Source organism: Papilio polytes, unplaced genomic scaffold, assembly GCF_000836215.1.
Source record: "Papilio polytes unplaced genomic scaffold, Ppol_1.0 DF823692.1, whole genome shotgun sequence".
Lineage (NCBI taxonomy): Eukaryota > Metazoa > Arthropoda > Insecta > Lepidoptera > Papilionidae > Papilio > Papilio polytes.
This window is the reverse complement of record NW_013525512.1, coordinates 829,737-845,802: the sequence shown is the minus strand read 5'-3', so window position 1 is coordinate 845,802 and position 16,066 is coordinate 829,737. Positions and strand designations below refer to the sequence as shown.

General features: G+C 33.2%; 2 protein-coding genes across 3 annotated transcripts; one reads left to right on the top strand and one right to left on the bottom strand.

Annotated features, from left to right (window-relative positions):
• Positions 1 to 1,536: 1,536 nt before the first annotated feature.
• Positions 1,537 to 10,394, bottom strand: LOC106104007 (E3 ubiquitin-protein ligase Mdm2-like). The gene is made up of 5 exons (XM_013283942.1): positions 10,219 to 10,394; positions 9,498 to 9,560; positions 6,742 to 6,869; positions 5,892 to 6,083; positions 1,537 to 3,119 (listed from the first exon to the last, which is right to left on the bottom strand). The coding sequence occupies exons 1-5, from the start codon at positions 10,244 to 10,246 to the stop codon at positions 2,478 to 2,480; spliced, it is 1,053 nt and encodes a 350-aa protein (XP_013139396.1). The 5' UTR covers positions 10,247 to 10,394; the 3' UTR covers positions 1,537 to 2,477.
• A 516-nt stretch (positions 10,395 to 10,910) lies between these two features.
• Positions 10,911 to 13,638, top strand: LOC106104009 (ubiquitin-40S ribosomal protein S27a). Of its 2 annotated transcripts, XM_013283946.1 has the most exons (4): positions 10,914 to 10,992; positions 12,504 to 12,636; positions 12,878 to 13,073; positions 13,401 to 13,638. In XM_013283946.1, exons 2-4 carry the CDS (start codon positions 12,512 to 12,514, stop codon positions 13,545 to 13,547), a joined length of 468 nt encoding a protein of 155 aa, XP_013139400.1. In that variant the 5' UTR covers positions 10,914 to 10,992; positions 12,504 to 12,511; the 3' UTR covers positions 13,548 to 13,638. The 2 variants fall into 2 exon arrangements, with proteins under 2 accessions (XP_013139399.1, XP_013139400.1); XM_013283945.1 differs by lacking the exons at positions 12,504 to 12,636; positions 12,878 to 13,073; positions 13,401 to 13,638 and adding an exon at positions 11,364 to 12,198 and having other exon boundaries at positions 10,911 to 10,992.
• The last annotated feature ends 2,428 nt before the right edge of the window (positions 13,639 to 16,066 follow it).

Below are 16,066 nucleotides of genomic sequence, written 5' to 3'. Positions count from 1 at the left end.
CACCATGATCGTGAATAATTTAGGACAGGATATGGACGGACTTTATGTGTAACGGTGTGTTCGTATGACGTCATTTGCAAAAATGTAACATTGCTTTACGTGTCTTTGCGTTGTTCAAGCGCGATGTTAAAGTTTTAAAAATGCTTTTTCTTTCAAAGCGTATCTTGAAGTAAATATCGTAAACATTATGTAAATTGAATATTGTAAAAAATACCGGTTATTTGGTATATTGATTTGAGCATGCTGTTGCTATGTAGTGTGCAAACCAAAACGTTAAGTGTTAGACAACCGTTTTCATGTCCATTGTCTGTGAAAACGCACAAAACAGCTCAGTTCATTGTCTCCAAATACTGAAAATGTAACAATGGAAATGTTTTTTGTACATGAAAAAGTTTATTTGGTATACTCCCGTTTTACTTTTAATCAACTACGAACATCCACGTGTTTGAATAGGTCCTTATTTATACCGCTGCCTAAATATATATTTTAGACTTGGTAGACTTAACAATTATAAAAAACTTAACTAAATTTAAATCCACTTTATCCTTAAAAGTATTAAAATGATATCCCTCCCAGTTTTAATTCGATTTTTTTTACGAATTCGAATAAAATTCAACAGTCATGACCCGTGCGTCCAATTTCATCGTATTTCAAAATTATTTTGCCAAAAAAATTTATCTTTACTTTATTTGCATTATGTGTGTATGTGTAGGTTTCAAAATTGTGTTTTTTAGGGCCAATTATTTATATCATACTAATATTACAAATGCTAAAGTTTAGATGAATAAATGGATGTTTGTTTGAGTTTGTAGCCTAAACGGCTGAACGGATTTCGATGAAATTTGGTACAGATGTAGAGATTAGTCTGGGAGTACACATAGGCTACTCACTTTTTTTAATTACACGCAGACGAAGGCTAGTTATCTATATTATTGAAAATTTCTTTTCCATGTTAATTAATCGACATTTGCTATATTACTAACAGTACACCAGATGTTTGTTTTAAGGTTTCCTCGCTTCCTTGTTTTTATAACGGAAGACTAAGAAATGCAATGTTTAGTTACTTACTTCCTTCTTCGATGTTTTAGCTCGTAACGCAAAGTTTAAAGTATCTTGGTATCTGTACAGCCTAAAAATGAGTTAAGTCTCAAAAGTTTCAGAATATAGTCTTAAACGAGTATATGTCAATGTAAAAACTATTGGATATGCAAAATATTCTTTAAAGTATATTATGAGCCTGTGCTCATCATATTCTGTAATATCTCTGAGCTTTGACCTCCTTCGTTGGGGGAGCGTTCCGAGAAAATTATTTCTGCAACTAATGAGCCATTGCATGATTGCTTTCGCGTTTTTATTATGCAAAATCAAAGTGCATAGCAACATATTTTTCAATGTAATATACTTGCAAGAACTTTTTTTTTGGGCACAGGGTGTTAAATAAAAAACATATTCCTGAAAAGAAAAAATTTATTCATTAATATTTTTTTTTAATTAAATATTGAAATCGAATATTCTTTTTCGATTGCCTTTTTTTTTCATTTGTTATTTACAAGAGTGGTCTATATCAACCGTATTATAACGAAAAATAACTACAAAAGGCAGTATTGCCATACGTTAGTGTCCATTCTGAACTCATACACATTCATATCTCTCAATATACGTTTCGAAATAAAATCAATTTAACGAAAAAACAATGATAGAAGCTCTACGCGGTAGGAAAAGATGGTGGGCTTGATTTTAGTAGAAAGTTAAATAATAATTATAATCTTCGAAGCATTTTTAATAAATATATAAATGTTATTTTTACCAGGAACATATTTCTAAAATTAATGCAAGTCGACATTTTTTTTTAAATTGGCGCCAATATTTCTGTCAATGACAAATTTTGACGTTTATTTTATTGCACAAAAACCGTACGAAACTCGAATGTATTGTCGCCTAATAGAAAAAAAACATATTAAATGTAACTTTGAAATAAGCGTATGTATTACTTGCTATACTAATACATGTAAAACTAAAGACAACTAAATAAGTTTTGAGGTTATGTTTATTTAGGTCGTAACCTCATTTGACCTTATTTTTTCGTGTTTAAGCTATTTTAGGACCTAACCTAGACCTTACATAAAAAATATATTATCTCTTTTCGGTGGAAAACTTTTAATCTAATTATAAAAAAATTACTTTTAACGTCTCTAAGAACTAGACAATTTTAATGTATTTTGCAATTTTTACTCCTATATACAAAATCCACGCGATCATTTGATCAGGTACATAGCCATTAAATCTAGATTTAAACCTAGATTCATTAAACAATTGGTAAACAGACATGTACCCTGAATATACAAAGGGTTATTCAAGATATAACCACACTTATAAAACCATTGTACAAGTTATGGGATATAATTATTTTCAGCAGAACCTGGCGAGTTACCAGTATAATCAACAAAACGACCAACAAGTTATTTACAAACTACCAACTACATAACGACCGCCTTCAGGACATTACTAACTTTACAATTGCAGATGGGACAACGCTTAGCTTTAGCCCAGACTTTCACCGCGCAATTGTAACAACAACAAATATGCGCTATCCTACCATGGACAAACACACCGGACTTCGGCTTAGAAACGCATATTATGCACATATTGTCATTACTATCCAAGTTCTCCTTAATAGAATTTATAATCGCCTTTTTAGACAACTTAACAGAATCTATTTCCTGTATCGATAGAGATGGGTCACTAACCATCTTAACTAAAGGTTTAATTTCGCTCTCAGAGTTGCTTTCGGAATCTGAATAATCGACTTTAATACGCTTGTCCCTACAATCTGCGGATTCAGCGCGACGTTTCCGTCTTAGTACATTTTGGCTTAACGTCTCGGTTTTAACATCAGCCGAAAGTCCAGCCTCGTTCGGAACTAACTCCTGGCTGGACGCTGACGTGATACCTAAAGACTCCACCCCCGAATCCTGCGATAGACGCGCTAGATTGTCTGAATCTAGTCTAGACACGATATCCTCTTTATTTACGTCTGGATCTATCCGTGTGTTCTCGCGCTCGAGAGAGTTACGCTTGTGTTTTCGCTTCGGCCTCGGCGGGAAGAAGTTTTTACGTACCTAAAATATCAAGTAACATTTTATTATAAATACATAAAATTACAATTTTTCCAAACGTATTTTCTTGTATATTTCTTCCAGTGCTAATAAACAAACAGTTTAATTCAAATAATAAAACATCTATGTCTTTTACAATACAGTTTGAGATATAGATAATTTCGATGGCTCCTACGTAAACTATCGTATGTTTCAAACATAAATATAACAATACAAAAACATTAAGTATATCAAATATACACATAAGGTAGACAAAAAAATGTTAAGGTCTTCGGCTTTCTAACGTTACTTGCAAATTAACACAGAATTAAGTATATTAAAGGTTAATTTTAAAACATAAAAATTAAATTGTGGCTTACGATAGTCTACGTAGGAGCCATCGAATTCCATTTACTACTTACCTGTACAAACATATTATTTCCTTCAAACATTAAAGCCAAACAAAACAGGTTGTAAACGTATATATGAAAAAGAAGGCGACACAATAACAATCGGAGTTAATTTTAACTGAGAATCGAACCCAGGAATTGGGAAAAAGACAGAATATTTGAATAAAAGATATTTTCTATGAAAGAAGAGAGTTGAAAAATATAAAATAATAAAGAAGTCAGAGTTTAATTAGTAAACTTAAGAGAAATTCAGTGTTGGGTAAAACGACTTTTGGTACCGGGAGACTCCTTGTTCTAAGCCAGAGGTCAGCTAAGATCTATGTATGAAGGCAGCAGTTCAGATGGACTGGGCTGAAATAACGACGTAGGAAAAGAATTTGTAAAACTCCTACTGCTATGGACAGAATAAACTACCTTTGTATGGTAGATATTTAGAAAATAATAAATAAAATACAAAGTGGAAATCGAACCACAAATAAGATTCACAGAAAGACATATAAAATTCGTATGTGAAAATGCTTTTAAGCCATTGAAAATTGTAGTGTGCTTCGAAACACTTTAAAATTTAGTATTCATTGAATAATAGTATGAAAAAAATAAATCGAATTGGATAAATGTTTTTTTTCTATTTAATCTAAAAAGGGGATGCAGGTATGAAATAAAAATGACCTAAAAATGCTAGACGAAATTAAAATGTGCTGTCAAAAATGGAAGCGTGTCATCTGTAAATAACTGCAAAATTGTCTAAAGATGTTAATTCAAACAAACATTGCGCAAAACAAAAACAGTGCACACACAGTTTATCGATGTCATAATTTTAAATACTTTGTTGGCATATTGCGAAGATTAAATAACAATTTTTTACATTCCATGATAGTGACCTTGTTTTCTGTCACAAAAACACATTTTTGAATATTCACATTTACTAAAATTATGACATTGTTTCACTGGACACAGAATTAATGCAATTCATGAAAGCAGCGAGCACAAGATAGGACCAGTATCAGACCTAGGGTTAAGATTAGTAACTAGGGTTCGGACTTGGGACTAATAGCAGGTCTATAATTGGGACTATTATTGGCCTAGAAACAGGATAAATGTAGAACTAGTTCCATACCTGTGGATAATAATAGTAGCAGGACTAGGGATGGGACCACTAGTAGATTTAGAAAAGAGACTAAGGTTAGAACTAATACAAAACCTAACAATAGAACTATAATGTATCTAAATAAAATAGATTAGTTTGATAAATGACGCATATGAAGTATCGAATTCAATTTTTATGAAAGAAAATGCCATACTTAATAGACAGGTATCGTAGTGACGAAACAAACACGCAGCGAACAATTTTGAACTATCGATATTTGGTTTAAATAATTTTCGAACTCAACTAAAATTATTATTTTCTTATTAATTAATTTATAGGACAATTCTAGTATTGATTATAGTGTGGAGAATTTAGCGATGACAGGAATAATAGCGAAATCCAATTCGATTCCTTACGGCTGTAGTAGTAATAAACATTTGTTTACTCTCATTTTTTGTTATGGCCATTATTTGTTTGAGAAAACAGCTTTTTTTTTAAATTCATAAGTTATAACTATCAATCTATCGATTTCAACTTCTATAAGAATAAAAATCGAATATCGATAAGATTCATGACTGATTTTACACAACCCATCCCTATTAAATTGTTTAAACTATCGTGAGACATTACTTTAAGCGAAAATTAATTAAAAACGGCTCAACTCACGCTTTTTTCTTCCGGTGACGGCACCGACTAGTTTCGGATCCTATATATATAAAATTTATAAAAATTTTAATAACAACAATAGCGACACTTCAACATTTTTGAACCCGTCGACATCTCCGTCGCCGAAGCACGAAGCGGCCACAACGCTCTTGGCGCCCCCCGCCCCCTCGAACCGCGCCCTCCGCGCCCTGGCCCGCAGTGCGAGGCGCGACGCGACCGCGAACAAAAGTTAAATAATACTCGCCCTGAAGAAGGATCCCCGAAGGATCCGAAACTAGTCGGTGCCGTCACCGGAAGAAAAAAGCGTGAGTTGAGCCGTTTTTAATTAATTTTCGCTTAACCCATCCCTACTAAATTTGAAGTGAATTGTCAAAATTATTTAGACACACTATAGTAGCTACCATGAGACCACTAGTAGACCTGTAAAGTACCAGGCCTGAGGATATCACTATAAGCTAGAGGTGGGACTAGTAGACCAATAAACGGGACTTAGGTAACAACCAATACGATACAAAAGGAGATTACTAGCAGCCGGGAGGGATGAGACCACTAAAGGCCTAGGATTTGGAGTAGCAATGAGCCTATGGTAGGGAGTAGCGACGGATCTAGGCAGAGCTAGGCTGGCATACATACCCTGAAACATTTCTCGCAGTATCTGTAGAGTGGATTGTGGTTGCGTGCGAGACACTGCGCGCAATGCCAGTAATCGTGCAAGTCCAGTTCGCTGTCGCTGTCGTTGGACTCCGTCTGCTCCGAGTCAGCGAATACTAGATCGCCGTCGTCTCGCATTGATACTTCTATCACTTGCGTCCTTATTATTTCGTTCTGAAAACAATCAGTTCCAAATAATGACATAGATAAATGTAAGGGAGTAATTGTAGCGGTATTTGGCTTGGTCAAATTTAATAAATCCAGTGTCTACTGTACTCTATCGCTGGATTTAAAGGAAAATAAATTGTAATCTTGAATTATTGTAATAAAATAGTTTTAGCTTCAAACAATACTATCTGATTTTTTTTTCATAACAGAAGGGGGCAAATCGGCATCGAGAACACCGAGGTGGTCAACGACACCCATGGACATCCGCAACACCAGATGCGGATACCTTTGAGGATATAAATAAATCTGATTATCTAATATGTTCAATAGTTTTTTTCAATTACGTGTTAATTTGGTTTTATATTAAATCTTGTATCACGTGGTCCCATTTTTTTTTTGTTTTATTAAGGGATCTTGTAGCAAACTATTGATGATTGCGGTTTTGAGTGATCTAATCCTTAAGTAATTAGTAGCTGTTGCTTACGACTACATCCGCGTGAAATTAAAAAATAATAAAAAAAACATAGACTATGTAACAGCTAAATTACCTTTCTAACAGTAAGGTTTTTTTACTAGTTTTTACGTGATTCAAATACATACAAAAAAATACAATTTTTTTTTATAATATTAGTATATATCGTTATGTCTTGTATTATGTACGTACATCGCTGTCGCTGGAGGAGTGGCAGGAGAGGGGGGCGTCGTCCTCGGGCTCCGTCACCGGCTCGTACTCCACGTCGCGCTCCTCTTCGCTGCTCGCCCACTCTGTGTCACTCGTATCACGCACAATATCTACAAACACCACAACCTTCAGCCATAATGCGATTTTTTTTTGTTATTACCATGTTTTTTCCTCAATATGTCGATTTCTGGTACGCCATTTATCGGATCTTGCGTTTTTTTACTCTTTTTTGTGATCTATTTTTTTTAAATCATTGCCATCAGCCTTTTTTATACATTTTGATCGTAAAGATTCTGCTATATTTTTTTTTTGTCAACCATTGTTTTATATATATTCTGTTTTTACTTTTTATTCATAAAATTTTGTGTTTTTTTTTCAAAATATGTTTTACTCTATTCTTTTTTAATCATATTAATTATATATCTATACAAAACATCAGCATGCAACAACAACAAAAAGGTATGTTGAAGTAAAAAAATATTTTTTATGGGAAAAAAATAATTTTGCTTCAACATATCTCACACATCTACAAACAAAATACGTTTTGACTAAAACACACACAAACTAAACTAATCTACCTGATTAATAATCACTTTTATACTTTAAAAATAAAAAAAAAACATTTTTTAAATCAAATATACTTATATAGTGAACAATATTTTTTTTTGGTATTGTCAAACTTATTAAATAAATGAAAAAAAGCTTATCACTGATCTATTTCATTACAAGAAAATCTTAAAAAAGCCTTTACCATTGTTATACTGTAAACTTTAAGAAAAAATATTAATAAAATCTATCAAAACCTTTTACCAAATCTGTTAAAGTTAATATGTTAATGGTATGACTTTGTTAAGTAAATTAGTCAAATTCCGATTTAATTAATTTTCCTATATGTATTATACCGATATCTTAGTTTTTGTCACTATTTATTATCAAAAAAGTAGATAAGCATAATATGACATATTTTTTACATAGCAAAATTTCACTCTATCATTAAAAAAACAGACGACCGAACACTAAAACGACAAATAAGTACCAGTTACATAAATAAGGCTACACTTAAACATTTCATTCCATTAAAATTTTGACATCTATCAGGATGCGTTTCAATTAGTGGTTGTTAAGCAAAATACTTTAGAATCGTTTCAATATTCAGCCAAATAAAGTTTCAAAAGACTGCCACTAAGCGCGCACCATTTGACTAAAACTATCACAAAACTGTTGTGCGATTGTCGATTATTTCGTAACCCATTCAACTGTTTAGTTCTACAACTAAAAATCAAAAAAGCTCATTGAAATCAAAGCGAGACTAAAAAGTTGTGCGATAGTTTAGTCACAGGAGTATGTTTCAACGGTGAAATAAGAGATTATCACTAAGATGAAATTGATGATTTGTTCTGGTAAATTCTTCATGTCCTTACAACCCTCACCTTGGCTGCTCCGTTGCCACATGTCATAAATCTGACAATATTATTTTACATTAATGAACATCCATACAAAATGTTAGGCGATTCTATTACAATAAATTATACAATATTAGAAAATGAAATAAGAAGAAAAGACAGGAAAAGTAGAAATAACAGACAATAATTCATTAAATACTAACATATGTGATATACTAAAACCATACAGATAATGAAATATGAAAATATAGAAATTCGAATTATTAACCAAAATTACATGCAATATTACTTAAACTATGTATAAATAATTAAATAATAAAACAATACAAAGGACATCGATATTTGCAATTATACCTAATTTAGCACAGATAATAAAATTTATTAACACAAAAATCTTTATAAAGATTTTTTGGTAAAAAGAAACGCATGACCTTGAATAGCCGCGTACAAAAGCGCGGGAAATCGTGACAGCGGTCGCGACATGTCCGCGCATGTTTCTTTGCGCTGATTCACTGCACTCATTAGCAAGACCAAGTCACTTCCTATGTCAATTAATTACAAAAAAAACTCTTGTGAAATAAACGATATATAGCTTTTGCTCGCGACTTCGTCCGCCTAAAATATAAAAAAGATAAAGATCATCTTTTTATGGGTAAAATAATTTTTAAAAACGGTCCAGTAGTTTTTGAGTTATTTCTATACATACAAAAATACAAATCTTTCCTCTTTATAATTAGTATAGATTTACATTTGCTATCCTTGTCTACCCAGTAGGATTAAAAGAGTAACAATAATTTCATAGTTTAACATTACATCTGTTCGCTTTCTACTTTATAATTAAAAATAAATGACTGCTTGAAGTTTGGTCTGTATTCTAAAATATTAAAAAAAAAACTTTCTCATAAGTTCTCTTCGAAATGATGTTACTAGTGAAACAAGGTAAAAAATTGCGTAAAATTGTCATTACAGGTTGTTTTTTTTTATAAAACATCGTAATTTTTTTACACATAAATAAACTGGCCACTGACGCCATAAACATTGTGATATGGCTGTGGATAGATAAGGGCAAAGTAAAACAGATGTGTTATCTAGATAAAAAGTTATGTGAACATTTAAAATATGTTTTGAATAAATTGACAATTTCTTTTATGTTCATCTTTTTACAAAATACAACCTGTTTAAACAAAGCCAATTTTTCAAGCTATAATAATTTTGTTGCAGTGCAAAAATCTTTGTTACCAATAATTGCAAACAACACTATTAGAACATTTACATCATGCAAAAACACATACATTTATCAAACAAACACAAACATGAAACAAATTATTTCCTTACCAGTTTCTTTCCCTTGGATACTGAAAACTGTCTCAGTTGAACAACGTCTGCTCCATGAATGTTCTGAAATATCACAACAAATGATTTTACAATCAAATTACTATAATTTTCTTGTATTTCTTCAACTGTATGAAGGTATCTTAAAGTGATACAAGTATATAACCTCCACCTTTTAATGTAGATTAAAAAAAATATTTGCAGAACTAAGAGTTTATCAAAAAGATAGACACCACAATCTGTGTATAAATTCAACAGGAAACAAACATTTAAATTATGTGTTTTCTGTTGAAACAGTAATTTTTTGAGACTTTTTCATCTTTGTTTTTTAGTGTTTCCTTCTTTAAATGTATAAATGTTATTTTGAAACCTTTTAAACAAAGCAGTTTTAGTTAAAATCATCAATATGTAGAGTAAAATCTACACTTAGGTGTTTGCAATAATACATTTGATGTTTTGAAAAAAGAGTATGAACTATCCATTTTATTTACAACGAAGTTCTTCGTATCTATATTCTGGACAACATAAGTTTTTAAGGTAATTTAGATGGCAATGGACCATTCATAAAACGAGTATACTACTTTGCTACTACTTTGTCCTTGAAAAAAGCGTGTATGAAATGCCATTAGTATAAAAAAACTAACCGCTACAAAAACACACCTATACAAAAGAAACATATGACACCATTTTGTATATTTTAAGAAATACAAGAAATAACTCATACCTGATGAGAACGAAGCAGTTGTATTCATATTCGTCAGACCTTCTATCTTCTGTTAATGTTATTAAGTTTCGAATGAATTGATAATTTGGTTTGATTAGTATTGTTAAATTTTGGTTGTACGTTTTCCTTCACATCGACTCGTTTCGACTCGTTTGTGGAATTTTTTGATACACTAATTAAACAACAGCTCGCTGATTTGCTATTGGTTAATATTTTGTTTCGTTGTCAAAAGCTAACCAATTACAACGAACTACCGAAATATCAACCAATAGGAAATGAAGATTGCGTATTCTAAATAAAAAAAAGTTCTTGACAAACCAACATTGTTGTCAGATTAAAAAGTATTTTGATTATCATAGACTAGAATTACAGATGTTATATTTAATTTTTCTTCGTATCCAACTCTTTTTGGGTACATCTAGGAATTTTTATTTCATTTTCTTTGGTGCTTCTTGATTTCTAATTACGTTCATGGATAAATTATTGCAGATCTTCGTCCCTTGTTTCCTTCCACCTTATGTTCTCCCCTTAAAACGGTTAGTAATGTTGATTTTTATGAATGTTATTTTATTGTATTGAATTTGAATGTTACTTTTTTCAAACAGTTACTGATGTAAACATCTAAACTCAAAGTTAAAATACAACCTTTTCAAAAGCTTCCACAACATTTTTACAACCAAAAATATTTTTTATCTATGATTTATTAGCAACTGGCAAACTGGTTTATTGTCTATGCTGAACTTCCTTTTCCTTGTGGCATGGTGTCGGCATAAGGTGAGTTTGTCAATCTTGTAAAAACAATTTATATTTTCCGTAATTTATGAAGTTAAAACTTTCTTTTAACACCAAACTATAATAGTGTTAACGTAAGTAATACCTTACAGTTTTAGTTCGTTACCTAAAGCTTTCTAAAGCAATTCCTTAAAACATTGACATTGCACGTGGATGCCCACGACGTGTTGGGAAAATCTATTTACTTTCTATTGATTCAAATTAAATTCAGTCTTTAGTGTGAAGTGTGGTGCTCTAAAAAAACCGTAGTAAAGCATTAAATGTGAAAACTGCTACAATTTTGAAGTAGCGAAGAGGTTACATTTAGCATTTGAAAGTTGAAGTTTTTCATAAGAAGTCACATTTTGTTGTAGTTGCCGTAAAAGCAACCACAATGCCGCAGAACGAATACATAGAACGCCACAAAAAGCTTTACGGTAGACGTCTTGACTATGAAGAAAGGAAGCGTAAGAAGGAAGCCCGTGAGCCGCATAAGAGGGCAGAAAAGGCGCGAAAACTGAGAGGAATCAAGGCTAAGATCTATAACAAGGAGCGTCGCAATGAAAAGATTCAAATGAAGAAGAAAATCAAGGCACATGAGGAGAAGAATGTTAAACAGAACACTGAGAAAGTATCTGAAGGAGCTTTGCCAGTTTATCTTCTGGACCGAGATGTACAGTCCCGCGCTAAAGTTTTATCCAACATGATTAAACAGAAACGCAAAGAGAAAGCTGGAAAATGGGATGTACCAATACCTAAAGTGAGAGCACAAGCTGATGCAGAGGTGTTTAAAGTCTTAAAATCCGGTAAATCTAAAAGGAAAGCTTGGAAACGAATGGTAACAAAGGTTACATTTGTTGGAGAGAATTTCACACGGAAACCACCAAAGTTTGAGAGATTCATTAGGCCGATGGCTCTACGGTTTAAGAAGGCGCATGTCACACATCCTGAGTTGAAGGCGACATTCTGTTTACCAATTATTGGTGTTAAGAAGAACCCTAGTTCACAGATGTACACAAGTCTTGGTGTAATCACGAAGGGTACAGTTATAGAAGTGAATATATCGGAGCTTGGTCTTGTGACACAGGCGGGCAAAGTAGTATGGGGCAAATATGCACAGGTGACCAACAATCCGGAGAATGATGGAGTTATTAATGCTATTCTTCTTGTTTAATGTTTTGTAATATTTCAATAAAGTCTTGTGACAATGTTTTTGTTTTTTTAACATTCCTTTTAAAATGAAAAATTGTTAGAACAAAAGTGAAAAACAATGATTTTACTTTTTTTTTACATTTCTTAATTATTAAAGAAATTACAGTATCTTAATGAATAATACATGTGAAATAAATAATGAAGCATTTTGTTTTAACTTTAGAGAACAAAGTAACTTAATAAAAAAAATTCCTTGTATTGTGCAATATTTTGTAAAGTATTATATTAGTCATATTAAGCATTGCCATTATTTCGATATTTGTGTTAAATGCCTTTTATCAAAAACATATCTTCAATTTTAGGAGCCAAGATGCAGATTTTCGTGAAAACCCTCACGGGGAAAACCATCACCCTCGAGGTTGAACCCTCGGATACCATTGAAAATGTCAAAGCAAAAATTCAAGACAAAGAGGGAATCCCTCCAGACCAGCAGAGGTAGGTTAAACCACTTTCACTTGTCTAAAAGGATAAATACCAATCACATCAAGTCTAGTTAAAAAGGTAATTAAATAGGTAATAGTTTTAAAGGTAAAGGTAGTAATTATTTTAAAAGGTTTTTATTTCTTTATAATCAAGCAAATAATGATATTGGTACTGCAAAAATATGTAGTCTTCATTATTTTCTAGAAGATTTTTCGTAGCTAAATTCAATTTAAATTTTTGCATCTCCATCCAGGTTGATCTTCGCTGGTAAGCAGTTGGAAGATGGCAGAACACTCTCCGACTACAACATCCAGAAGGAGTCAACGCTGCACCTCGTGCTGAGGCTGCGTGGTGGCGCCAAGAAGCGCAAGAAGAAGAATTACTCCACACCCAAAAAGATCAAGCACAAGAAGAAGAAGGTCAAACTAGCCGTGCTTAGGTTTTACAAGGTATAGTAATGAATCTAACAGATATGCTAAGAGATAAACTAGCTTTCGACTGCGACTCCACATGAAATTTAAAAAAAATGAGTTGCCTTTGTGTTCCAGACTATCCTCTATGTCTAAGCCAAATTTCATTGAGATCTGTTTAGCAGTTTAGGGTATAAACTCTTAACAAACATTCATCTAAACTTTAGCATTTATGATATTAGTATGATTGGCAAAAGGTGCTCCCTCTCTTGGTTACGCATGATTGATGCTTATGGATGCTTAAATGCCACATTGACTTAAGTTATCGTAGTTATGTTTGTTAAATTAAGTTGTCCCACATTGTAGGTTGACGAGAATGGTAAGATCCACCGTCTGCGGCGCGAGTGCACCGGCGAGCAGTGCGGCGCCGGCGTCTTCATGGCCGTCATGGAGGACCGCCACTACTGCGGCAAGTGCCACAGCACCATGGTCTTCAAGGATGACGACAAGTGATCCCCCCACAACCCCCAACTTAGCCCTAAGACAAACCCCGACTCGCTGTGTATGATGGATTTGTAATAAATCTTGACACAGTGTCGGATTATGTTTCGTTTTATTTTTTTTACCCCCCTTGAGTAGTTGGTAAGTGGTATTTTTACTAATTTTCAGTTAACAGTGAACTATTATATGTATCTAATAAGAATGTGTACAACACTGACCGAACCTAACGTACCAAAAGGCTGCGCATGAAGACAAGCGAATCTTACGTAAGTGGTAAATTGGTCAAAAGATTATGCGATACACTTAATTTCATATTAAAGATGTAGCTAGAAAAATAAGCATAATCCGACAACGAGGAGTTAAAAGCGGGTAAGTAATGGATATGCTGAATAAAATAAATTACGAATAATTTTTGGTTTTATTTATCCCGTCTTCAAATTCTGGGTAAATTGAGAAATACCGTGTTCTTAAGAAATGGATGACAGATAGGGGGAAGTCCCCCAATACCGGACATTTAAGATTTTAGCAAAAAAATTAAAAACATTCTGAAATACATCTTTATTGTAAACTTGGTTACTTACTGCACAGGGCAGCGACCACAGAGTACTTTTTGACATACTAGCTTTCGCCCGCGACTCCGTCTGCGTTGAATTAAAAAAGCCTACGTGCTCTTCCAGACTCATCCACATCTATGCCAAATTTCATCGAGATCCGTCAAGCCATGTAGGCTACAAACTAACATCCATCCATCTAAACTTTCGCACTTATATTAGAAGTGGGTATTTTCCGTTGTCACGAGAGAGCGCTAACGTCTGTCCTGCGTCGCCTGCCACTGATGGACTAGCTCCCGCAGCTCCAGTACAACGAAAACTTGGTTAACTTAACATGTAAAATAAATATGAACACAACTTCTGCTTAAATATAAAATAACAAAGCAAATTTTGGTGGAAAACTTATTGGGAACCACTGTTGATGAGATTAAATTAGTGAAAATCCTTATGCTTCTACTAGCTTTCGTCTGCATGGAATTTTAAGAAAAAACTAAACTAAAGGCTATGTATTCTTCCATACTATCTACATCTAAACCAAATTTCATCGAAAACCGCATAGCCATTTAGGCTACAAACTCTAACAAACATCCATCCATCTAAACTTTCGCATTTATAATATTAATAAGACATAGACCGAAGATGAGAAGTAGATGCATCGCCGCGTTTCGTCTGGTAAGTGCAAACCGAAGGCGTGGTTTTATTCCCTTTTTTAAGCCAAGGATGGAAAGGCGAAAAGGTTTGACGGTGGGATCGAATAGGAAAGAAAGGAATTTTTATATACCTCTTACGAGAAAAGTTAAACATAGGTTTACGTGTATCAAATACATACAGAATTACAAACTTTCCCCTTTAAAACATTATTCACTCCAGGTATGGGCTCCCTTTTTTAATTAATTACCGAAATGAGAGTGTCCAAGGTTACGGGACATCCCCTTGTATCGAATAATAGCGGATTTATGTTTGTGGGTACAAAGTGATAATGTTGGTAAAGGTTACCGTTAAAAAAGAGGTAGTCAAAGAAAACACAAACTGTTAAGTAATGTTTTTATTGAAATACTGAGAACGCTTTGTGCGGCGCCACGGCCCCGCGACCACGATGTGCGGTGAATACTTCCAAGAAATTAAAAATTACTAGTAACTGGCAAGAATTTCGTTTAACTAAAAACTGAGCTATATAAATAGATGGGCTTTTGCTTCATTCAAACGCGTCTGTTGAAGTTAACCCTTAATTAGACTTATTGTTTGTAGCAAAAAACTGATTTTTAGTAGTCATAGTTTGGATATGGAAAACGAATGTGATTTAAATGAAATAGTTTTTTTTAATCCGTTGTTCATTACTGAACACTATTCTGTTAGGGGTAATGACAGTTAGTATCTTTATTCATTGTAATTTCCACCCTAAGGGTTGTGTCCACCGCACATCGCATTCCGCCGACAATCGCGGTGGGCAGATACACACAATACAACTAATAGGAATCTACACACACATCACTGCTTGGAATGCTTCACATACTATATACACTACAATTGTACGATGCCTATTGGCAACACTGATCTCTATAAATGGATTGGCGATTATTTGGAAATGACATCTCGTGTTTTAACTTATTATTAGTTCGAAAATCTTTAAAATGTTCCATCAGTGCTGAAATGGCGAAAATCACACTAAAAACAGTTTATAGCCTGTCCATTTATAAAGGTCAGCGGTTGGCACAGATTAAAAACATTAAATGTCAAACAAAAAGAAACAAAAGCACCAATATTACCAGTAAGAGATCGATATGAAATAAAAATTTACAATTTGTAAGTTTTTATAGTTATTTTCTCAACTAACAATTTTTATTAACAATCTATATAACACTCTATTCTTAACAGGTAATAAATATATGTGTACATACAATAAATACATTTAATTCTTATACATAAATATTCGGGACGCGGCTTCAATTACAAAGCTTTATAAAAGGGGTTGCCAGAATG

Excerpts from the sequence above, each read along its gene's own strand:
- LOC106104007 (XM_013283942.1), bottom strand. The coding sequence starts at position 10,246 with ATGAATACAACTGCTTCGTTCTCATCAG. Across the intron at positions 6,084-6,741 it reads ACTCCTCCAGCGACAGCGAT|AACGAAATAATAAGGACGCA; the intron begins GTACGTACATAA and ends GATTGTTTTCAG. Across the intron at positions 3,120-5,891 it reads ACTGCGAGAAATGTTTCAGG|GTACGTAAAAACTTCTTCCC; the intron begins GTATGTATGCCA and ends TTGATATTTTAG.
- LOC106104009 (XM_013283945.1), top strand. The coding sequence starts at position 11,384 with ATGCCGCAGAACGAATACATAGAACGCCACAAAAAGCTTTACGGTAGA.